Source organism: Mytilus edulis, chromosome 5 (assembly GCF_963676685.1).
Source record: "Mytilus edulis chromosome 5, xbMytEdul2.2, whole genome shotgun sequence".
NCBI classification, from domain to species: domain Eukaryota; kingdom Metazoa; phylum Mollusca; class Bivalvia; order Mytilida; family Mytilidae; genus Mytilus; species Mytilus edulis.
Window position 1 is genome coordinate 420,127 of NC_092348.1, and position 26,933 is coordinate 447,059.

At 33.2% G+C, this 26,933-nt stretch overlaps 2 protein-coding genes across 6 annotated transcripts in view; one reads left to right on the top strand and one right to left on the bottom strand.

Annotated features, from left to right (window-relative positions):
- Positions 1–4,677: 4,677 nt before the first annotated feature.
- LOC139522628 (uncharacterized) lies at positions 4,678–6,342 on the bottom strand. The gene has a single exon (XM_071316094.1). The coding sequence runs from the start codon at positions 6,340–6,342 to the stop codon at positions 4,678–4,680; it is 1,665 nt and encodes a 554-aa protein (XP_071172195.1).
- A 9,884-nt stretch (positions 6,343–16,226) lies between these two features.
- Positions 16,227–26,933, top strand: part of LOC139522711 (putative per-hexamer repeat protein 5) — a 28,893-nt gene continuing 18,186 nt past the window's right edge. For all 5 annotated transcript variants that reach the window (XM_071316181.1, XM_071316184.1, XM_071316183.1 and 2 more), the window contains exons 1-8: positions 16,227–16,386; positions 20,578–20,692; positions 21,226–21,326; positions 22,351–22,386; positions 23,133–23,186; positions 23,827–23,937; positions 24,951–25,028; positions 26,158–26,271. In XM_071316181.1, coding sequence (XP_071172282.1) covers positions 16,290–16,386; positions 20,578–20,692; positions 21,226–21,326; positions 22,351–22,386; positions 23,133–23,186; positions 23,827–23,937; positions 24,951–25,028; positions 26,158–26,271 — 706 coding nt within the window. In that variant the 5' untranslated portion in view covers positions 16,227–16,289. The remainder of the gene's footprint in view (positions 16,387–20,577; positions 20,693–21,225; positions 21,327–22,350; positions 22,387–23,132; positions 23,187–23,826; positions 23,938–24,950; positions 25,029–26,157; positions 26,272–26,933) is intronic.

A 26,933-nucleotide genomic window follows, 5' to 3' on the forward strand; every position in this document is an offset into this window, starting at 1 on the left:
AGACGAACCAGAACTGTACTCTTTGTCTGAATGGATCAAAGCTATTCGATAATGCATTCAGAAACAACGATGTACTATTAGTAAAAACCCGGAGGTTGTGGATGAATTATCCTATTTGCATGACAAATATGTCGTTGTTCCAGCAGATAATGCTTCCAAATATATTGTCTTCGTTTGTAAAAATAATTATTTACAATGTCTCACACGTACATGAGCTTGAAATAAATACCACAACTGGTAATCCTACTTATTCTTTGACATCATTCACAAAGGATGAAATTTTACAAAATCATAAATCTATCCTTCTTTCATTTGGTTTTAACATAAAAAAAAAACGAAAATAAATCTATCGTCGTTATACTCGAAACAAAAACTTCACAAAACTTTGTATGGGCTTAAATGGAAATTACGAACAAAATAAACATCGAACTATAATCATTATAGGCCTTTCTATGCAGTTTGCTTTGATGCAACGTGAACGTCGTCAACAATGTCATTACAACAGTTATTATGGTAAGACGTCAGACGAGTTTATTTCATATATGGAGTTCTCGTGATTTTGTTTTTACTGGGAAATCACTGTTATTAAGTGCAGCCAATGTAATAATTTTGATTATCACTATTTTGTGCATTTTTTCTTTGATCTTTTTTTGTGATAATTTGTCATATCACGCTACTCGCTTGAGATGAAAATTATCGCTAGAAAGTAAGGAGGCACGTGGCGTTGCTAATGAAGTTGACATGAAACTGACAACGTCGTCATAGGTAACATAGTGATTAACAGATTATCATTGGTCATCTCAACTCGGTTGCATTTATCCAATTCGCCGTCCCGGCTCAAGCGAGAAAATCAATCTCGTTGAGATGATTAACGTTTATCTATAATTATGCAGTAAAAACCAAACGACATGGCGAATCTATTCATGACACAAAATCAATACAAGCACTGCCAAAAAAACCAACATCACATAAAGCAAAGGAACAGCGCTTTTCTCGTTGTCTTCATCTCTTTGTAGTCCTGAATTTAAATATAGTCTATATTTACATATATACCCATTGTTTTTTTTAATTAACTTATTATTAAAGGATATTAATCTAAGACCTAATCGCTATCGGAATTGATGTTGCTTATGATTTATTAAGATATAACTTAATACGTTTTACATTACGGTGACCTGTAAATGTCTAACTAGTTTGAACTTTGATGGATATATATATTGTATTGGTAATTATATCACATGTCCTATCTTATCTACACAAAGTCCACTTTTATATATTTTTAAATATATGTACACTATTGCTGTCATCTCAATAACGACAGTATAACAATTAACATTATGATCACAAAATACAGGAGAGTAATGATCAAAGGTGATGCCTAAACATAATTACGCAACAGTTAAGATGAAATTGAGAATGGAAATGGGGAATGTGTCAAAGAGAAAACAACCCGACCATAGAACATACAACAGCAAAAGGTCACTAGTAGGTCTGCAATGCAACGAGAAATTCCCGAAGCCGGAGGCGTCCTTCAGATGGCCCCTAAATAAATATATATACTAGTTCAGTGATAACGAACGCCATACTAAATAAGGGAAACAGTAGTATACCGCTGTTCGAAATTCATAAATCGATAGAGAAAAAACAAATCCGGGTTTCAAACTAAAACTGAGGAAACGTATTAAATATAAGAGAACTACGACACAACAGAAACACAACACCAAAATGAAACACAAACAGAAACGAACTACAATGTAACAATGGCCATTTTCCTGACTTGGTACAGGGCATTCTATGAAAAATAGTGGATTGAATATGGTTTTGTGGCATGCCAAACCTCCCGCTTTAATGGCAATGTTAATTATAACATTTAAATGACAACACTACACGACAGGGTTACAATAAATGAATGGGAGAAAATATAGGACAGAGAAACAAACGAATAATAGACATCAAAAGGTACCAGGTTAAAGAATTTTTATACGCCAGACGTGCGTTACGTCCACACAAAACTAGGGTCATATTTGTTTCATAAGTTTGAAAGCTAAAACAAGTACAAAGTTAAAGATCGCCGAGGACCAAAAGTTCCAAAAAGTTGTGACCAATACGGCCAGGGTAATTCCGCCTGGGACACAACATCCTTATTATCAAAAATAATGCAGAGTTTTGCAAACAGTAAATTTTATCAAAATGACTATATAATAGATATACATGATTAAACTGAAGTGGTGACTAGCTATAGAATAAAAACGAATACATTACAAAATCACAGCCGTGTTAGCCAAAGCCATTACAAAACCCATAGTGACGTTACATTTGAATTTTTAAAACGTGTTCCGAAAATTAAGAAAGAATTTGGATGAAATTCAAGATTAGATTTGTATGATTTATCTAACTTATATTAATAACAGTGAAACTAAACACAATAAACTAAAATTGAAAATAATACAAGACTAACAAAGACCAGAGGCTCCTGACTTGGGACAGGCGCAAAAATGCGGCGGGGTTAAACATGTTTATGAGATCTCAACCCTCCCCTATACCTCTAGCCAATGTAGCAAAGTAAACGCATAACAATACGGGCATTTAAATCCAGTTCAAGAGAATGGTATTTCCTTCAGATTTCTCCTTTATTAGGAACCATTTGTTTTATGAAAGTACAAAAAAAATGTTTTTTATAACAATTGTAATCAAACATTGTACCTGATGATAGTTAACTACAGCAGAATTTATATGATTATCTTTGAATTTCAAAAAAAAATAAGCAAACCATCTCAACATCAAAGTTCCCTAATTGCACTTAATTACTAAAATAGATTGATTTTGAGACCAAACAATTTTCATTTTTATGATTTGACATCGTGTACGTCTTTCAAAAGCTATTCATATGTAGATATGCACACATCTTCCACAATATATATAAACAGACGAAGTCAACTTGAAAAAGTAAAATGTATTCAGAAGTAATGTTCTTTTTTCATAATAGCATTTTTATGGACCAACTTTTTCACACGCTAAAATCTGTTATCAAATGCACACATATTGAAATAACCTACAGTTCAAACGTTTCCTTTTTGGATGACGTCACTTTGATGTGTCAAAATAATTCCTGAAATTTTATTTCGAATTGATACCTTGTATTAGCATTTTTCTTTCTTTACGTAAGCAAAAGATTATTTAAGTTTAGTATAGAAATCTATTTTACGTATTAATTTTATGCTTTCAAATGCATCAAGAAACCATGTTTTCTGTTTGTTTACATATCTGATATTGTATGCTGCTATGTAACAAAGTATCGTCCAATCACGTTAAAATATCCTTGGCAAAAGTTTGCCCTACATGTTCCGCTGTACCGGTTGTTTGAGTGTAATACAATCGGATTCCAGTTTATACTAATTGCTTAGCATCACGAATCCCACAAAAATATGGGTTTTATTGCAGGTACACCAGAAGGGAAGGGAAATCCTAATTCACAAGTATCATACTTCGTGTTGCTCCTGTTAGCCAAAAGTCAGAATTTAGGACAACAGGAACATTTTCGTTGTCATCTATGAAAAATTTCCATAATATCAACCAACTCGTTACGGCGTCCAAATATGTTTTGAAGGGGTGACTTCTGTTTTTAGAAAAACTGTTTAATAAGTCATTGGTCGATGGGATAGATGTGTTAGATATAGTAACCCACAACATTGAAGATGTGGTATAATTACCAGTGAGACTTCTTTCCGGAAAAAACTGATTTAGTAATTAGTGTTCCCAACATTTATATAATCATCTCCTTATCAGCTCTCTACGATGGAAGTTTTTAACGACCTTGGCTGGCTATACGGTCGGTGATATTGTACAGACGATTTTCAATTGCTGAAGACCGTATATCGACCTATTTATATATAATTCGTGTAAAGATCAGTCCAACAATGTTATATCTGTAAATATATTATGTATATATATATAACTTTGCTTTGGCTATTTAACTATTTCGATCTGAGCGTCACTGATGAGTCCTATGTAGACGATTAAATTCTAATTCTAATACATCTGATAACTATTTGAATGGCAATGGGAAATATGCCAAAGAGCGCATAATTTCTGTAGGCCATTAATGATTCAACTCAGCGAGAAAATCCTGCACACGGCAGTTGGCATCAAATGACCCCTGCATAAAAATGCGTACTAGTTCAATTAGAACGGACGTTATACTAAACTCCAAAACATAAAAATGAACTTAAATGTAAAAACCTATGCTTACATAAAAAGATATGCCATATGGTTGTATTAAGTTGAGCGCAGTATCGTTAATGAATACACTTACATCTGGGTTTATTTATATGACATAATGGTCATAAAGATCGATTAATTGAGTCTGTTTGATAATTATCTAATTATTTTTTTTATCTTCAATCCCTTCATTATTAAGGATATTCGTGAAAAAAAGAACTGTATAACAAAAGAATGTTCGTTTATATTTCTTATTCTAATGAAGGAAATAGTTTCGGACACTCGATATCTAAAATCATTATTTCATTCTGAAATTGTCAATCCAATTATATGAATGTCTTTCACAGAATTCTGAAATTCAGACAATATTTCCCGTATTTATTTCAGAGCAAAAATTGCCCTAAATAGATATGAATATATCCAGATGAAACCAAGCATAACACACAACCCTGTAAGCATCTATATAACACTATATACGAAAGAATTTCCACCTGCGTTACAAATCAACAAAAGTTTTGTATCTTGATTGTAGTGCACAATAACTGGATTGTTCAGACCATCAGCTGCAGTAAGTAATGTCTTACTAAGTTTTCTTTTACGTTGTATCACCATCAAATTACTTGAATCTGTCCCTACAACAAACACGTTTTCATTGCCATCAACTGATATTCCCATGGGCTGGACAAGACTTTCATCAGTGAATGTCCAGATGTCTGCACCTGTTATACTTCTGCAGTATATAGTTTTATTCACTAAGTCGGTACAATAAATTCTGTTTTTTGTTGTAGCTATATATATAATACTGGGACCACCGTATTGCTCACCAAATGTGCGCAACCTTTTACTCGATACATCAAATTCTACTATTCCTTCATTCAATACTTTGATATAAACTTTTCCATTTTGACATGCTATTCCATAACAGGGCCATTTGAAAGCTACTTTCGCGTTTACTTCATTGTCTTTAATGTTCAATATTTCCATATAACGATCATTATATGAAACTGCAATGCGATCAATGTCTATAACTGTCAAATCGAACGGTTTGCCAGAGACTGGTATGTCACGGATATGTCTTCCATCTTCATTATACTCCTTTATCACTCTTTGCAATCCTTTATCTACAATCAGTAAATGATTATTTGTTAAAATTACACCTCCGCAAACATTTTTTATTTTATTTACCCCTTTGATTGTGAACTTTTGTCGCAATAGTAGCCTTATACTATCCAGAGACTGAACGGCTAGCATGTGTACTATTTGAGCTTGATCATTTTTTTCCTCTTTATAAGGTAAACTTATAGTGATTTCTTCGACTTTGATCTTTCCGAAATAATCGAGGTCTTGTAGAAATGAAATAATTCTTGGATGCTTGTCAAACCCAATCTTATAATCTTGCACTGAGCTGGTCACAGATTTGACGGATTGTACATCTTCAAGGACTTTTTTGTTGATCTGACGAGTTCCTAGAAATATCTCTAAGTCGGTTCCAAAGCACTTCAGTTGTAATGTGTGTTCTTTTAGCAACTGAATTTCCTTCTCTGTTCCATTCAATTGACGCAAGACGTTTTCAGATTTTGATATGCAATTTCCGCACCGTTCTGATAATTCATTTAACATTTTTTTTTCAAGTTCATCCAACAGATTATTTACGTTTTCTCGTATTTCACTGATTGATTTTCTTACGCCCTCTTCTTCTATTCTTAGATTTGTAATTGCAACATTGCGATTGTCGATGAAATTTTTAATGTTAACTAAAGTGCCATTAATCGAATCAATCAAGTCACCAAGAGCTATTGATCTTTTTGCATTTTCCGCTGCTTCGCCCAGTGTAATAATAGAATCAAAACAATGTTTGTGTTGTAAGGAGAAGCAGGTTCCGCAAATGGCTTCATCGTGTGTTTTACAGTAGAAATTAAACTCCTTTCCATGAAAGTGACACTTTAAATTTACGCGAACATTGTCATCAAATGAAATCAGTTTGTGATCTCTTCCTAACTTCTTGGATTTGTGAACCTGTTCGCATTTAACACATAAACCTTCCTCGCAATTTGTACACCATTTATGTGCATTGTTTTTAGTGTTGACATGGCTACAGGGTCCACATTGAATATTGGATGACATTCCTAATTACCTGAAGTAGATTTATATAAACATATGTAAAGGTATAAATTTAAGATGAAACGGAACATAAGGACGTTACCATGACCTTAACCTTGACCTCATCCATCGCAAATGGTGAACATTCCACCGAGTGATACATATTGAAAATAGTTTTCTTATATTGAATACCATGTGATGATCTGAGCATATAAACTCATTATAGATACAAGGATTATAAGAGTGTACGGCAGATACGCGTTTCGTATACAAAAGTCTTTTCAGTGACGAATCTTATAAAGATTTTTGAGTCATTATATAGCTATTATACATAAACGACAATGCAACATACATAAAAACTAACTATTAGATAACAACTGCCATATTTCTGACTTGGTACATGAAATTTTCAAGCCAAATGCCATGAACGCATATAGGAAATTTTACACATTACTATTTTAGTATAAAATAGAAATATAGTTTGAAGAATTTTTCTTAGTCTCATTTTGGTGAAAGGGGATACGTGATGGTTGTAGTAAAAATAATCTATCTAGTTGTCGAACGCATATAACATTTGAGTGAGTAGATTCAATATGCATGTGGTTGAAAAATGATAAGGACCGCATCTCAAATTGATGAGAATTTATCACTATCAAAAAGTTCTTAACAATAAAAATAAATATAAAAACTTTCAATAACACAATGACGGGATGTATAAGATCAGAGCCACGTCATATCAATCAAAGAAACACATAAAGACATATAAGGACGCCTCCAGGTGTGGACGTTTCTCGCTGCATTGAAGACCCATTGGTGGCCTTCGGCTGTTGTCTCTTTGACACATTCCCCATTTCCATTCTCAATTTTATATAGACAAACAAGCACATAGGCAAAAGTGAAAGACAAGAATACAGATATTATCCTAAGAACAATAACACAACGCAATTGGTCGTTGAACACAGTGATCGTCCTTTTATTCTCGTTGTTATAAGTATATTCACCATTGTGGACAGTGCAAAATTTTCAGACACTTTCTACAACATTTCTACACACTTTCAACGTATGGTGATAACTAGGGGTTGTGATGGGGTGTTAGTGGGAAGGGCAGGTTACCTTGAAACTATTCGGTCATGAATTTCAGGGTAAAGTACTGAATTTATCAAGTTGAAAAACCAAAAATGAGTGTGCCTGAAGATGTTAAATTGTACTAAAAGCCCCTTTTGCATTCAAATGTTCATATTTGGAGTAAGAGCTTGTAAATTTTTCTTTGTGTTTTTACGTAATTTGCCCCAAAAATGGGTCACAACGCTGTACAATACTAATTCAGAAAACACAGGTTGGTTGTTTAACATAAGTGAGGGATGGATTCGTGAAAACTAACTGAAGAATGGTAAAAGGTGTAGCGACACCTGATGTCTCGCTTGCGATCGCTGATTCTAGTGTAAAGGTGTAGTGTTGATTGACAAACTTATTTTATTTCTTTATACTGAAGAAGCCTATTTCACATATCAAATTTACCACGAATTACATAAATTGACCCAATTTTATTGCAACATGGCCTGTTTTCAATTTCTAGAATTAATATCTCTCAGGTGTGCTCGAGATCAAGTATTATAAATCCACAAGATTTAACAAAAAGGAAAATGAAAAAAATACCGAACTCCGGGGAAAATTCAATACGGCAAAATCAAAAGCTCAAACACTTCGAACTAATGGATAACAATAGTCATATTTATAACTAGGCACATAAATGTTTTTGTGTATAAAATAGAAAATTGAAGCTAGTTTTAAAGCTATCTAAACCTCTTACTTGAATAAAATATCAATATATGGACAACAAAGTGTGAAAAAAACAAACAGACAAAACAGGCAAAAATGACGAAAACAGGGGCTAAGTAGTCAATATTGCGCCATGATCAACATCACTATAAAAAGAATATCAACTAAGAAACACAAAATGACATACAGACAAAGAACATAAGCGCAAACACTTCGACAAGGATACATTTTGTTTATAACACAATGACAGTACACATACGCATCGAGCAAAGATGGACCAAACAGCAAAAGCAATAATTTACGACCACGTATATGCAAATATCGACTTCAAATGATACGAAAGCAAATATCGTATAAAAAGCAAACAATTAATACCTCTATTAAGGATCATACAATAATTTTATTTGAATCAGTGAAAAAAAAACACCAAACAAAACCCCAATAGTTCTAAAACGGAAACTGTTCATTGATGCATTACAACTGTAGTATAAAATTAACAAATCATTTGAGGAACGATTGTCAATCTGTGTATGCAAGACTGCAGTACAAAACATTTAAATCATGTGATTGCACGATTGAAGAAAAAGGTCCAGTGTCAATTATTTTAGTTAAGTGAAGAAAAAAAAGAAAAATAAGAGATGTACACGAAGTTGTTCCTATAATGCTACCATGACATGTTTTATACATGATAAAAGACCAAAGTGATTCCTGAAAATAACAAAATGAAAATACCAAGTAAAGAATTAAAAACTTCTATTCATTTTAATCATTTGCATAACTTGAGAAAAAATTAAACCACATACTATAGTTTATCTCTATCAAAGCAAGGATTTACAATGGCAAAATAAAAATGTTTCTAGGGTAAAACTATCACCGTACTTGAGTTAAAAAAGTTTACAATGCAGAATGTACACAAAAAATTCAATTAAACCGCAAAAATTTAACCTAAGCAATAAATACCTGCAGGTTGACAAAAAACAATCTGTCATAGATGTAGATAATACGGATGTCGGGTGATTAACTTTTATCATTTCAGTCAATGTTATCATAAAATTTAAGTTCAAGGTGTATACATGTTGATAATTTATGTAAACATCAACGTAAAGAAAAATGAACGAAACAGAAGAATACAAAAGAAATGACATGTATATCAGTTATATGGTCATTTTTGTAAATTTACTGATTGCAAAAGTATGATTTTTTCAAAATACTAAGGATTTTCTGACGTATAATATTATAAGCCTGGTACCTTTAATAACTATTAGCATGTCGTAATGTTCTATTGTATTATAATGTGTGTATTTTCCTGTCATGAACGTTCTTCCATTTATTTGTATTGTAGTCCTGTCATGTAATGTTGTCATGTTAGTGTTATATCTAACATTGCCATAAAACCGGGAGGTTTGACTAGCAACAAAACCAGGTTCAACCCACCATTTTTTTCTTAAAATGTCCTGCACCAAGTAAGGTAAATGGCAATTGTTATCGTATAGTTCGTTTCTGTGTGTGTTGCATTGTCGTTTGGTTTTTGTTGCACTTCAGTGCTTCTGATTTTTAGTTGTTTTCCTCTTATATTTGGTGCGTTTCTCCCAGTTTATAACCCGAATTTGTTTTCTCTCAATCGATTATAACTTTTGAAAAGTGGTATACTACTGTTGCCTTTATATGTAGTCATGTTCTTTTCTGTGTACTAGATGCTAGACAATAACCTGTTTCGAAATGGCAAAGGTATTTTGACTTTGATCCCCTGTTTAACTCCCACTTCTAAAGGTTAACTTTGCAATTTGTCAATTGAATGATTTCCGTCTGAAACTGTGCTAAATAAAGGCAACGGTGTCAATAGTCATAAATCGATTGAGAAAAAAAAATCTAGGTCACAAACCATAACCGAGGGAAACTCATCAACGATAAGATTAAGATAACGAAACAACAGAAACACTAAACTACATAAAAACCAAACGACAACATCAATAGAAACGGACTGTTACATTACAACTGCCACATTCCGTAATTGGTACAGGATATTTAGGTGGATTGAACCTGGTTTAATGACTAGCTAAACCTCCCGCTCATATGGCAATTTTAAAAATGCTGCTAAAATGACAACATTACGTGACAGAAATACAGTACAAATAAGTGACGTATTCTTTTTGTGCGGAATCCGTGCTTTTTGGCGTGTTTGTGACGTTTAATTATGGGGTGTTTGTTACGAACATACCCACATACGTTTTAGTTGATAACGGCATCACACATTGGCGTATAGACCGGCGTGCAACAAACGTACAGAGAAAATTGACACGTTAGTTGCATGCCAGAGGAACGCTAAGCAATCGTTAAACGCGCGCTGCATAAGTTTGAAGTACGTCGAAATACAAAGATATACGTTTGGTGAATTCTACAACTCTTGGGAGTTTTTATGCAGCATAAAAATTTTCATCCAGCTCAAGCGTGTGTCTAGCGTATATCTGTACACTATACGCCTGTTATACATACGCTACAAGCGCGTTAAACACGCTACAGATAAGTTTGTGAAACGTTTAAGGCACGTTGTGTACGCTTCAAGATTTAACTAAAACGTATGCGGGTGTGTTTGTAACATACACCCCATAATAGAACTCCAAGACACGACCGGGGTGCGTCTCAAATAGTTTCAAGAAACTTTTTTCCTCCATGGCGTGCATTCCATCTACTTTAGACAAACGCCTAGCATACGCCAACATACGTTTCTTGAACGCCCGATAAACGCTTAGGTACGCTTCTTGTACGCCTGATACACGCTTAAAGCTCATTTTGCTCACGAAACAGATATGATGGACAGGATGAATGCATCCAAAATTACTAGCGTATTGGCAGCGTACATGACTTTTTAACACGCCCGGCGTACGTCGGAGCTATACGCTGATGTGTGACGCCGGTATAAAGTCAAACGATCTTGAAGAGTGTATAACGTGCCCTAAACGTGTTTCAAACTTATCATTCGCGTTTGCAACACGCTTGTAGCGTATGTATTACGTGCGTGTAGCGTACATGTATACGCTTGGCAAACGCTTGAGCTGGATGAAATGTTTTATGCTACATAAAAATTTCTTGGAATTATAGCGTACACCAAGCATATATCTTTGCATTTCGACGAACCTCAAACTTATGCATCGCGCGCTTAGCGTTCCTCTGGCGTGCAACTAACGTATACGGACTTTGTCAATTTTCTCTGTACGTCTGGTGCAAGCCGGTCTATACGCCAATGTGTGACGCCGGCATTACTTTTCACAGATTTAAACAGACCTAGATGTAACCTGATTTGGCCGGTCCTGGGTGTGACAAGTGACCCAGTATTAACATCCACGGATTTTGTCAAACTTTGATATGAGATGTGACCCAATATCATTCATTCACGACTTCGACTAGACCTGGTGCGACATGTGACCCAGTATTGACTGTTCGCGGATGGAACCGATACTGAATTTGACAAGAGCGAAATGTTGTCTATCCACGAAGTTAATCAATCTTGGATGTTCCTTGCGAACCAGATGAACCAGATTTTATTCTATTCGTAAATGCTCTGTTGACAATTAAAAATATTCTTAAGAAACAAAGGTTCCAGCTTCCTTCGGTAAAATTGACCTTAGATGAATTAAAAAATCTAGGACTTTGGTTAAATCCAGATAAGTGCTGCGAACGCACAAAATGCAGTGTAATTTCATTTCCTCTTCGAATCCTATACATACATGATCACGAGTGTCAAATAAATCAAACGTTGACAGTGAAATAAAACTGCGTCAGTCTTTGGATAGAATAGATCTAATCGTCCTATAAATACTTGTGAATGTTATATTTATCTGTGTACAAATATGATAGCATGGAGTGTACAAATCTATTACATCTATGTAATATAAACAGCTGATAATTATCTGTACGTGGGCGAGACAAGATTTGCAGAAATCGTGCAGAAAAACATATTTATATTGCAGCACAGGGTGATTGTCTGACATACTGTCATTTATATGGGCTCTACATCTGCTAGTGGACTCACGGAAGCAAAATGTGTTCCTGTCAAGTAAAGCATAGGTTGTACAGTACATATTTCCCGACTGACACTACATTGTGTATCATATATTGACTTATACTAGAGTGTTCTTTGTGTATTCTTCAAATTAAAGGTTCATGCATATAACTCAATAAATATACGTTTGTTGATAACATGCACACATTTAAGTTTCCTTCTAACTTTCACATCAATTTTATAAAGGACCACCTTTCATTTCTTAGTATTAGCTTTGTTGTTGTTATACTAGACTTTCACATGAAGAGTAGAAAAATCCCATAAAAGACCAACACCTCATTGTATTGCTTTCGATTTTGCGTTTCTAGGATAGCTTAATAAGCGAGTAGGGAATCAGTATAACTGTGACATTATTCGAGAATATGATTCACAAGGTCTGGAAGCTCTGTTACCTCAAGGGGATATTTCGGAGGCTCTGTTACCTCAAGGGGACATTGTGCAAGCTCTGTTACCTCAAGGGGATATTTCGGAGGCTCTGTTACCTCAAGGGGACATTGTGCAAGCTCTGTTACCTCAAGGGGACAATGTGCAAGCTCTGTTACCTTAATAAGACATTTCGGAAGCTCTTATAATTCGAAGGGACATTTTAGAAGCTCTGTTACCTCAAAGTGGATATTTCCGAACCTCTGTATCCTTAAACGGACACTTCGCAAGCTCTGTAACCTTAAGGGTACATTTCGAAAGCTATGTTGCCTCAAGGGAAAATTTCAGAAGCTCTGTTACCTAAAGCGCTGTTACTTCGTTACCACAAGGGGACAATTCGGAAGCTCTGTTATATCAAAAAGGACCTTTATGAAGCTTGTAGTCTATTACATCTTTATGATCAACATTATTGAAGTAACAATTAATGCGTAAAACTGATTGCATTAGTATAAATTCTTTTGGAAGTTTTTTTTAATAGATCTTCGCGAAATGAGGTAAATGATTATATTTTTGCAAATGATTTCAGGTCTCCTAAAAACAAAATAACGTCATCAAATGTTAATCAAACGGTTCGAAAATTATTCTTAGCATTTAGTCTTAGATGCATGATTTGTTTTTATTAGTTGTTAGTGACATTGCGATAGCTGTCAGTAACTGCGAATACTCTTAGATCTGCGCATAGTATATTTTATCATTCACATTCACTTTGTTGTTGACTTGTCACAAGTATCCAGCCACGTCCACTTGTACTTGTAGTATTTGTATGCGGTATGGGCTTTCCTCATTGTTGAAGGCCGTACGGTGACCTATAGTTCTTAATTTCTTTGTCATTTTGGTATCTTGTCGAGACTTGTTTCATTGGCAATCATACCACATCTTCATTTTTATATTTTCTTAATTTCTTGAATTCACTTGAATTAATTTTTTCTTCAGTATAAATTCTTTCCGTTATTTAATTCATGACGTCATCTTTAGGGAGTAATAAAAGTATTCTTACCCTTCAGTTTTTATTTTGCTATAAATCATGACTTTTTTAGTAACTGTACATTCTACTTTCGTGTTATGGTCGTATTTTATTTTACTATTTGATTAGTTATCATGCATTGATGATTTTGAAATTTGATTGAATCATTGTATAAAAGTAAAATAAATAGTACCGTTATGATTACTGCTTAGTCAGCTTTTTTTTTCAAACGAAAGGTCACAGAAAAGAAAAGGGTTAAATATGATTAAAAAAATACGTATAGTAATGAAAATGAAGTTTTGTATTTCCACAGTTGTTAATAAATAAAAATGTGGCAAAATGTTTCTAAACTTTTATAAGACATCGCCATACCTTCAAATAAACGTTTAAATAGACAAATATCAGGTAGACCACTCACTATCTTTAAGACATAGACATTCCTTATAAATCACGTTGTGGTCGAATTCTAGGTCTATTTATACTGGAGAGAAATAGAGATCAATAAACAAATTGATATAACAAAATTAATGTAATACAGTACAGAAATATAGATATTTTCAAAAATTGATGAATAATTTGATTATATACACCAACTCAGTTAGAAATTAAAGTGAAGAAGATCACATTGAGTTCATTAAGCCGGAAAGGACAACAACACACAAAAAACTAAATGTTCAGCTTTACATACAATACAGAAAACCGGTGATTTGCCCGTGTGCCTTCAGTAACATTTATTGCAAATTAAAAAAGTAACAATATTTATTGTGTATCAACATGCAATAGTAGGCCCGTCATTGTATTACACCTCCATCAGATATTATAAGTAATAGGCCAATGACATTGGTAAAAGCGTGACATTTCGTGGGCAGACCACTATACATGCATTAATATTGATAATATCGTTACAAACTAACTATTACATTTCATTTACTAATCTATATCTATAAGTGTGGATTAGATACATTCCTCGAAATATAATGTCTCTTACATCAGATCCATATTAAAGTTTGCGACATATTATATAGTAGAAACTAATGTTTTTTTTTAAATTATTGTTTATGCTCGAAATTTGATTTTGTGTACATTTTATTACCGTTGTTTTGTTTTAAGATATCATTGTATATGATTGTATCAGATATTTAACATTGACTTATGAAATTTTAGGTTTTTGGATAATACAGACTACACTTGTGTATCCCACGGTGTTTTCTAAATTTAAAGCACCAGTGTATCCCACGGTGCATCTTTACATTTTCATATATATCTATCTTCACATCTATCTATCTACCTGGTTGCCATATTATCTTCGGGTAACCGACCATAGATCTATCTACATATACATGGTCTATGGTCTATCTATCTATATATATATATTATATATTTTATGAATCTATCATATTATGAATAAAAGCTGTGGCCAGATCTCGCCAAACCATATATGTATTTTGTTTTAATGGCACCATCTGAGATAATAAGTGTTGTTTATTTACTTCTATAGTGTCAAGTATTTTATGCATACTTAAATTGAAATCAGATTTACATTAAAAAAGTGAACTGTAAGCTGACTATGCGGTATGAACTTTGCTCATTGTTGAAGGCCGTACGGTGACCTATAGTTGTTAATGTCTGTGTCATTTTGGTCTTTTGTGGATAGTTGTCTCATTGGCAATCATAACACATCCTCTTTTTTATATGTAAAATTGCCGGATTTCTCGTATAAATGGCGGGAATATTTGAATGACAAAAGAACGAAATTAGTGTGTTATTGGTTAGCATTGCAATAATGTTATAGTCCGTATAACATACAGAGATCATGAAACTCCCCCCATTGCAAAGAAATTTGGATGTTACCCATTCCAATGTGACGTGGTACTGTAAATATATGTCCTGTACATGAACACTCAAAGAATATATGTCCTGTACATGAATACTCAAAGAATGTATGTCCTGTACATGAATACTCAAAGAATATATGTCCTGTACATGAACACTCAAAGAATATATGTCCTGTACATGAACACTCAAAGAATATATGTCCTGTACATGAACACTCAAAGAATATATGTCCTGTACATGAACACTCAAATAATATATGTCCTGTACATGAACACTCAAAGAAAAGGACAAAAGGGTATATGGGAGAAATCTGAGCCTTATTTCCATAACTTTGAATATGAATAATATGTGATAATTGTGTTAATTCTTAATAATTCAAAATACTTTTACTAGGTTTCAGTAAATTGTTACTGATATAACAATCATGAGAGTTGAATATTTTATAAATTTTCCTCATTAAGTTTTCAATAAATGATGTAAATTTAAAACAAATTAAAATAAAATACTCAGATTAAATGCTAGTTTTAAAACCATTTGCGAATGCTGTCAAATATTCTGAATATACTAGTAATTAAAGACCATATAAGATTAATTTCTGGCCCTACTTTCCTGTCTAAGTTTAAGCATCCATTTGTCATGAACCGAGCAAACATATTTGATACAAATGTGATACACATGTATATAATAAGAGGTTTGTTAATGTGTTTCATGACTGAAACAGTTATCAGTGGACTAAACAACACCTTAAGTAATGTTTGTATTTAACTTTTGGGTTGCACTATAAGCCAATGGAGTGTTGATCATATTGACCTCGGTAGAGAGATAATGTTCCATATAAAGGCCTGGTGATCATGCACTCACTTGGCACATTCTCTTTCTTCATAAAGACATCGACGTGTGCACATCATAATGAAATATTTAGTGATCTTATTGGCTGTAGGACTGGCTGCGGCTATTAATCTTAAAGGAGTTAAACAGACGAGACATATATACAAACGTCAAGCAGGTCAGTCTTTTATTCATAGCGTTCCAGGCATTTTATTTTTTACGTTTTATAAAGGGAAATGCATAGAATGTTTTGATGAGGCACCATCGAATAGCTGGTTTCATTCTATACATTCAATATTTGCAACCATGGTGGAAAAAAGTTCACCAAAATGCATATTCATTTTTTTTTATTAGAGTTCCTCTCATTTCAGATGGTTTTTTTCTCGATAGCAACATTACTGAATGTTAAACCATAATACTAATTGACGGAAGAAGAAATCAGATCAAATAGTCATTTTTTTTTTAACTTATTATTGAAAAAACTGATAATACGAGAACAATATAATAGTAACATTTAAAGCGATTAAGTATATGTCCATACCGGTACCAAGGTATGGTACCCGAAATATTACCTTGGCTAGTCATAGGCTGGGAGATTTACAGTCCAGCACGATAAGTATATAACCAGCGGTAAGAAACATATAGATCAGTATTATAATTTGTAATTTCGCAATTACCCTGAAGCATAATCAAGCTTACAGGATTTGACTATTCTGTATAAGTCCGTTTGATAGTAAAGCTCTCGAATTATAATATAAAGCTTCCAAGAAAATCGAAAATATGAGGTTTCCTCGAACACGTGTTGACTGCACGGGATCACACCTTGCATTTATCATTTTCGTCTTTAGATATCTAGAAATAAACGACGTTTCCACATCCCTTTTCTTACCTATGAATACATGGATCTATAAGTCAAAATTATATGTTCTTAGCTACCATATTCGTGCTACGGTTATAACCTTAGACCACGTTTAAACTTTTATTTCATATTATTCAAGTGCTTCTAGTATGTCCTACATTCCATTAAATCAGACAGTTTTCATAAAAAGGTTTTTGTAATTAAATACCCCACCATATCTACCTTAACTCTATTTATCCAAAATCAGGGACATTGTCAGAAGTAACACCAAAAGTTTCATGTCCTTAAGGAATGACTGTAATATTTTTTCTGTCTATGAAGAAATAACATAAAAAATTTGGTGCACACTGAGTAACGCGCGTAGCGGGTTATTAAACAGTGTGCACCACATTTTTTATGTTATTTCGAATAGACAGAAAAAAAGATTACAGTCATTTCTTATAATTTAATTCCAAATTTCAATTTAAACCCTAGAAAACCATAAAAAAACGTTGATGACGTCACGGTCACATGACTAAATTATGTCTATGGGATCATAACAACATAACGTAAGCCAATCAGAAGACGCGTTACATCTAAAATTAAATTATATAGAAGATAATATTTGTAATTGACATGTATTTGACCCGTCTTTGTTGGATTTCTAATCTTCTCTGTTGTCAGGACGATTCAAAAATTGAAAATAAGACATTGATAAAATGTATATCAGGAATCTGTATAGTTACCTGTAGATATCTATTTATTTTGGAATTTTCTATTGTAACTAACATTACTAATACTGCTGTCTCATTATATAAATAACACACAGCTGAGAGGGTGATAGAGCAGATTATCGATTTTTGATTGGTCTGGACGAGAGGAGAACATTAAAAATAATTGTCACCCGCTCAGCCATGTGATAGAGTAAATTAACACTCTCGTATTAGCCAATCAAAATATGGCATTTTAACGTGAAGTATAATTATGACGAATATCATACTTCTGTTATTGATATTTCAGTGTTATTACAAAATTAAAAGAACTACATAGAGAATAGAGTAAAATTATGTGAAAACAAAACAACAAACGAAAAAAAAATAATTTGATTAAACAGTAACAAACAACAACAACTGCATTACAGGATCCTGACTTTTGGCCAATCAATTACCAATGGTGGGAGGGTTAAACATTTGTGAGGGCGTCCAATCCCCCTTAACCTAGCTTGGTCAATATATGAACAAATTATAATAATCAGTTGAAAAGGGATTTACTCATCAGATCGATACAAAGAAAAGCAAACAACAACAACAACAAAAACCCCACTAAAGCACAATGTACCGATATGAGAGTACTCCCAGTTACCGAAAGCTAGTTCCAAGAAATATCATCTTATATAAAAGAAATCATGTATCCAAGACATAATCCATTAATCATCTACTGGATTTAGTGTGAAAAACATGTCATTGTGTAACAGCAAAATATAACTATTGATGGGATGAAGAAATGTAAGCGCTAATAACTGTATAGGAATACATAGTTAGGTTTGTTTTAATTGATTGATTTGAATTAAAATATTATTGCCGATGAAAACAATAATCATTGAACTACAAGTTAAAATTGATAAACTTTTTTAAAGGATCGATATTCGATAAGCCAACATAGAAAGTATCAAATTTACGGTATGTCCCGCTTCAGGTTAAAGTTTTTGGTCGAGGTAGTTTTTGATGAAGTTGAAGTCCTATCAACTTGAAACTTAGTGCAACACATGTTGCCTATGATATGATTTTTCTAATTTTAATTGCAAATTATAGTTTTTATCCCATTTTCACGGTCCACTGAACACTGAAAATGATAGTGCGGATGGGACATCGGTGTAGTACGGACACATTCTTGCTGGTACATAAATTAGGCTGTTAGTTTTCTCGTTTGAATTGTTTTACATTGTCATTTCGGGACCTTTTGTAGCTGACCATGCGTTATGGGCTATGCTCATTGTTGAAGGCCGTACGGTCATCTATTCTTGTTAATGTCTGTGTCATTTGGTCTCTTGTGGAGAGTTGTCTCATTGGCAATCATATCACACCTTTTTTATAGAGACATTTCCTGACTCCATTATATGTAAATATATATAATATTCTATGCATCTATGGTACACATAATGGATACGTAGTATCTAAAATTGAGGCTCTTTACACTTATCTGCATAATTCTGTTATTCTATTCGATACTTTTTCGAGAGCAATACGACAGTTCTATTCCGTTTAGTGTATATATATATTTATTAGGAAACTACCCCTTTACAACGGAGCACTTGCAGGCAGGATACCTACGAATGTGTCTAAGAGCATATACAATGAATAATGTATAATTAAATAAAATACACATAGGACAATATCAAAGTTAAAAATTAATTGTCTTTTAAAACAAGTAAAAATTCATGTAAAACATAACAACATTATATATTAATATAAAATCTCAACATTTAGAGATCACAACAATTAAGATTTCTTCACTGGTACAGCTATTTCAGTAAAGATCCCTGTTTGTTAGTACCTTAAGACCAGGGTATCTTCAGGTAGTATTTTTATAATTTTGTTAGTTTATATATTATTTGTCATTTATACATTGTTTATCATTAATATATATATATAAAGTTCATATTCAGAGTTATAATTGTAAAATTATAGAGAATTAATGTATTTAATGATAAACACGTAAATCACAGTTAGCTTAATCTTCTAAAATTGAAGATCTGTAAGTGTACATTTCACTCAGCATCTTTTTACTTAAAGTGTCAACATATTTACACATTTTTAAAAACATTAGGATTAACCTTATCAAAATATTCACCCAGCAGTATGTATTTTTTTTTCGGAGGACGGTAACTATCTGTGCAGCAAAAGTCGGGGAAATTATGACTTAGGTACTCATTTATATCTGCAAAATACTTATTTCGTATAGGAGAATATTCAGAACATTCGAGAACGAAATGTTCCACGGACTCCTCAGATTTGCATGAACACATTTGACAAATGTGCACAATGACTATCCACACTCTGATTTTATTTATTTCTAGGAGGCTTTAACTTACCAAATCACTGTTATTGATTGTTTATTGTTTAATTAAAAATTGAATGCTTCTTTTTGTAATTTTATTGGGGTTTACAAGTGTTGCAGAAGCGCTTCATGCTTAAAATGTTCGCACGGTCAACGCCTTTACAACCAATTTAAATTTAATACTTATAATTACATTTTTTTGCTAGGATCATGAAAACACGATTTCTATCAAGTTCTTCTTTTACTTTCCCGTGCACTTTATTGTGTCATCATGAACGTATCATTTCATTTTGATTTCAGAATGACGCGATATTCCTGTTAGCCAATCATTCTAACGTATTATAATGAAATGTAATGTAATGTAATTATTTTCCTTGTTCATTTTCAAAGACAGGCAAAGGGAAGGGAAAACGTTACAACAGACAAAGACAAGTGCTTTGAATACATTTTATAAATTACTCTATTTGATTTTAGGAGGATGTCTTTATGAAGGTCAGACGTATCAGCAGGGACAATCATGGACTGTTCCTTGTAAATACAACTGTCAATGTACCGACGCATCAACAGGTCACTACGTCTGCAAGGATGTGTAAGTTTGCCACATATTTTATTCATATAAACCATACGTGGGCAAAGTTGTGTAAGTTTGCCACATTATTTATTAACGTAACCTGCACGTGGGCAAAGTTGTGTAAATACTCATCTATTATACCAGATTTATAACTTTGTTCGCCAGATACGCGTTTTGTCTACACAAGTCTGGTCAGTGGTGCTCGACTACAGGTTGTATCACATATGATATACATTGAGGTAACACGAGAAAGTATCCTTATGACAGCATAAATAAATAAGCTTCCTTTGCAAAGGGGATTTAAATAAAGGCAACAGCAGTATACCACTGTTCAATATTAATAGTTTCATAAATATTGATGAATATGATAAGACTTGAGTGAGTGAGTCTTCGAGTGTAAGTTGTATTTTCTGGATCTGTAGGTTTTTCTGGTAAATAAGTGTACATGAGTCGAACACATAAGCTTAGCAAATAAATTAAGATCTTGTTAGATCATTTTAGTATACCAGTAATAGAGATTTTATTTTATGATGTGTATATTTTGTCGCTAGGTGCCCTTCATACGGTACCTTACCACAAGGTTGTCAATTAGTTAAAGAAGCAAGCGGATGTTGTAGTAAACCAAAGTGTTCTTTTACTCCCTCTGGCGGAGGTATGTATACACTTTCAATTTAACATGGATACTTTTTTTCTCTATTATGTGTAAAACAGATTTCGGTGATAGTTGTATATTTTTGAATTGTTTCTTGGTATGTCTAAAAAATATTATCGTCTGCAGAAGCTTATGTTAGGTTTGCTGCTTTGAACATCGAAATAAAAAAGGTTTTTACATGGGATAAATGTTAAGGAAGCATATACAAAACATAGTAACAAAACAGACCCCTCCATGATCATAAGAAAATAGACGCACAGGTAGTCCATATAAAACTACACAGAAACACTAAAAATCAGGTAACTCGAAATCTGACCAAAAAAAACAAACAACGCGGGTGAACATAGTTGTCTGAAAGGCAGTTCTCTGATTCTCGAGGTTACATATTCGCACTTGAGCAGACTATAGTCTTCATCATAATATTCATAGGCGGATCCAGGGGGTGGGGCCCTGGGGCCCCCCTTTCGTGGGGAAAATTTGGTTGATTATATAGGGAATCATTGAAGCATGACTGGAGCGGGCCCCCCTTTAGGTCAGTCAGCGGCCCCCCTTAGGAAAAGTTCTGGATCCTTCACTGTACAATTGTCTGTACACTACGACAAGCAAAAATTCAACCGGAATCAAGAGAATACGTGAATTATCAGTTTATCCTCAAACCGAAAAGACAACACAAAGAACGTTTTAGTTAAAGTGGAATTTGGTTCCTGCTTTGAGAAAGGTACATTGTACCTTTACATTTGGCATGGTCAAACTAATGGTGTATTACAAATATGCAAGAAATAATAACGCAAAAATTCAACAAGTTAATCGGATAACCTATAAACATTTCATACATTGACATAACTACGATAAGCCTATAGCAATACAATCTAAATTATTCGAGTGTTTCAGCTAATATTGGTGATTATAAAGTTAAAAGAAATGAACATAAAATTGTTGCTGTGGATAAAAAGTGTGTTAATAGTTAAATAGTGAAATAGTATTTACGACATTCCTGGTAAAATAACATGATATTGTTTTGTAGGAACCGACGGCACTGCCACCAACACTGGCGATGGCGGTAAGTGAAGTATATTAGTTTGAAGTTTTTACAAATATATCTTCATAGTTAATTTACTTTATTTCGTAAAGTACCATTTTCAACAACTAAAAATAGCTACACTTAAACAAAACTTCATTCGACGATTTAAAGATTAGAACAAATCTGAACCAAGTCAGGAATATGTCAGTTTTTACACATTAAATTATTCGTTTGATGTGTTCGAGCTTTTAGTTAGATTTTGACATTTGATCCACTTTTCTGTTTTGAATTTTTCATGGAAGTTCGGGTTTTCTGTTCTATTACTTTTCGCGTGCAACTTTCTTCGGGTAATTGTTATGTACAAATACCAGCATTAAGTATTAGATAAAGAAAAACAAAAGTCACTTTTATATACAGTTTCCTTCTAAAAATGTACTGTTATGTACAATAACCAGCATGTACGTATAAAATACAGTTCCCTACTTGAAGTTCAGTCGTATGTATAGACCCCAGCTTAGATATTAAAAGATGCGAAGCAAGCATACCTTTGAGTACCTTTTTTGTTATCAATAAACATAACTATTTGTAATGTTTATCTACTGTCATTAAAACAAATATTAAGTGTCAAAATTTAAAAAAAACACCTTATAATTGTTTTATCTTTAAGAGTAATACTATTTACGTTTAAAAACAACTTACACACGCAGAATTAAGAGAAGATCAAAGTTCTATCAATGACTTGACATCACTTGATCCTATGATATTTACTCACTCAATCATTACAGGATTCCATCTTGGATTTGGCACTCAAGCTCCAGTCATGTCAGGTGGATCAGGAGGTAAGGTCAATAGGAATAGGTCAAATTCCTGTAGACAAAAGTCTTATAGAAATGATATCATATACAAAATCCTAGTAGGTATGAGACTATGTTAAAGACCGATATAGGAATAGGTCAAAGTCCAATAGACAAAAGTCTCATAGGATCTCATATACAATCCAAGTAGATATGACACTATGATAAAGGCCAATAGAAACTTTTGTTCTTGTCTGGCGTAAGTACAAAATTTAATCCTGGTATCTATGATGGGTTTATTCACTAAACAGAATGATTTAAAATATATCCATAATATAATCTGTACAAAAACCTGTGCTGCGATTAAAATAGTCTTTTTCTAAATATAATATAAAAAGCATCTTAAAATCACATAATTTAATGTTAACAAGTTTGCTTTTAAAGTTGAGAATTTACTTTTATTAGTGTTCTCTGTACTTTCCGTTCATTCTGCACAGTAAGATGACTTAAAAGAACATGATTAATGCACTTCGAAGTATAGAAAGATTGCAATCGTTGTTGTTCTTGGAATCAAACTATAAATGCTTAATAGCATTTTTGTTTTGATTAAACATTTGAATTTGTTTTTATACCTTTTCCTTTCAAATTATTATAAAACATCTAAAAGAATAAATGTACTACACAGGTTGTGTGGATAAGATGGCGACTTGTAAGGACTATGGAGATGCTGTATGTACAGACCCTACATACACCTCATGGGTCACTGAAAACTGTGCATTGTTCTGTGGAAAATGTGGTAGGTTATATATCTACAAAGTATAGTGTGATATAATTTTAAAATATGGTATGCTGTTTAGAAAATGTGGTTTAAAATATCAAGAGAATATGGTATTCGATATCTAGAACATATGGTAAGGGACATATGTAAAATGTGAGTTGTGTTATCTACAAAATGTGGCACAGATACTTAGAAAATAAAATATGATATCTAGACATTTATATGGTATATCTAGAAAATATCGTATGCGATATCTTGTAAATGATGTATCAAGAAGAAACATTCTTTCGGTTTGAATTGTTTTACATTGTCTTATCGGGGCCTTTTACAGCTGACTATGCGGTATGGGCTATGCTCATTGTTGAAGGCCGTACGGTGACCTATAGTTGTTAATGTCTGTGTCATTTTGGTCTTTTGTGGATAGTTGTCTCATTGGCATTAATACCAAATCTTCTTTTTTATATTTTCGGAGTAATCTAACACATGGACAATTATAACACAAGTTAATGTTCAACTCAGCACACTTTAGTCAATTATACTTGTTATTAAGAGTATTTGATGTCAAATTCACTATCAGTAAACTGTTTCGTTCATCTCCTTTGTTGTCTAATCAACATCCATAATAAAATGTTTTATGTCTCGAACTAACCACCTTATAATTAGATATCTACCTAACACATTTCATAGACACTTGGTCATGCCAGTTAAATGTCATACACTATTGGGTAAGCAGACATTTCTATTTTATAGTCAGTAAAGATATTTACACTACACTCCTACTATTATAGAAGGCAGATAAAAGTATATATGTTTTGTCTTTGAAGTACATACTTGTTGGTATGCCACATTCATTGATACATCGTTACTTTTAGGTGACATTAATGTACCCTGTTATATTACGATTAACAATACCTTGATATGATAGAAGAAGAACATCAAATGAATTTAACTTGAAAGTTATATATCTTAAAACATAAAGTACCATCAACCAATCATCTGACATTGTTTCCTCTATATTTTTTTTACTATAGGTACCTCTGGAGGCGGTATGGTGTCCGGAGGTGGTATGGTTTCCGGAGGCGGTGGTATGGTTTCTGGAGGAAGTGGTGGTTAGTGTTTAGATTTATTTAACATAATTCTACATAAAATGCTATAATCTTTTAAAAAAATACATTCAGACACAATGCACTCATCATCAAAATAGAAATTCTATACATATGATAAATTAAGGCGACAGTATTTTACTGATGTTGAAATCATCTTAAATGAATCCAAAAAGAGAATTCAAATTTACAAACAAAATCTGAGTGAAACATATGAACTCCAAAAGGAGTGAGTGGGGATGTGACATTTACTATAAATGAAGGGAGAACCGGTGCGTTGCATAAACTCAAAATGGAGCGAAACTGGATTAAAAGCATAAACCCAAAACGAAGCGAAACCGGCTGCAAAGCATTAACTCAAAATGGGGCGACACCGGATGCAAATCAAGGTGGATCTCGAAGGGGTGGATCGAAAGGTAATCGTTTCCTTTAACCGATACATTCATCTTTCGAAAGTCCAATCAAAAGTCTGGCGTATATACAAAATTTAGTCCTGGTATCTATGATGAGTTTATCAAACTTAAATATTCAATTCTTTCATCAATATCAGTGAAATATAATGAATTGTACGTGAAAATTCCCCAATACCTTGATTGTTATGTGGAATATAATTAATTGTACGTGGAATTTACCCTATAGCTTGATTCTTATTTGGAATTTAATGAAGTGTACGTGGAATTTCCCCTATAGCTTGATTGTTATGTGGAATATAATGAATTGAACGTGGAATTTTCCCTTTACATTGATTGTCATGTGGAATATAATGAATTGTACGTGGAAGTTCCACAAACCTTGATTGTCATGTGGAATATAATGCAGGATAAACTAGAAATAATGGTTGTTCTGTAGGTACTTCATGACAATTCCCTAATGACAGCAGTGCTGATTGTCAATTTTGAGAATTCAATTTGCCGAATAATTGGTACAATATAGAATTATAGTTTTCCAACCACTCGCTCAACATTAGAATGGAAATGACGACGTCCCTAAACGCACAAATGACGTTCACTAAAACCCGAGTTTTTGACGGAAATGCATCGAACTCGAAAGTTGTCTATATGTTGCTGTCTAACTATCTGCTACAGATTTGAATAATACTGTTACATTTTTGTTATTTATCATGACATTTTTTCAGTAACGTGTGTTGACAAGCAATCTAACTGTGCTGATTATGCACGAGGTGGAACATGTACAGATCCCAAATTTTCAGGATGGGTCAAGGACAACTGTGCAAGAACCTGTTTATGTTGTAAGTATGGTCAAGGACAATTGTGCAAGAACCTGTTTATGGTGTAAGTATGGGTTAAGGACGACTGTACAAGAACCTGTTAACCTGTTAATGTTGTAAGTATGGGTGAAGGACAATTGTGTAAGAACCTGTGTATGTTGTAAGTATGGGTCAAGGACAATTGTGTAAGAACTTGTTTATGTTGCAAGTATGGGTTAAGGACAATTGTGCAAGAACCTGTTTATGTTGTAAGTATGAAGAAGGAGATAAGTTCAAAATAGATTACCATCTTGTTTCAAGTTGGAAAATAGTATATGAGCTGCATGGAATTGAAATCGAACTTATACCCTGAACATCAATACATATAATAACTTATTTCGGGTTGAACATATGTATGAAAACTCTGTAAACTGTTTTAAAATTGAATTTAAGAACCTTATAAAACATACCAAAAATTTTCTTTTATTTAGTAATCGAATACTAAAATCAATCAAAGTTTTATACATATACATGCACTTGTTTTATGTCGAGTTCTATGTGATGTAGCTTATATCTTAATTGTGAGTTTAAAGTCATGTTTGACTCTGAAGGAGATTAGTTATATAGATTCTACCACTGCATCGAGTGTAATACGATTTTATCCCCTCGAGACAGTTAAATTTTCAAATTTAAAACGCGAGGCT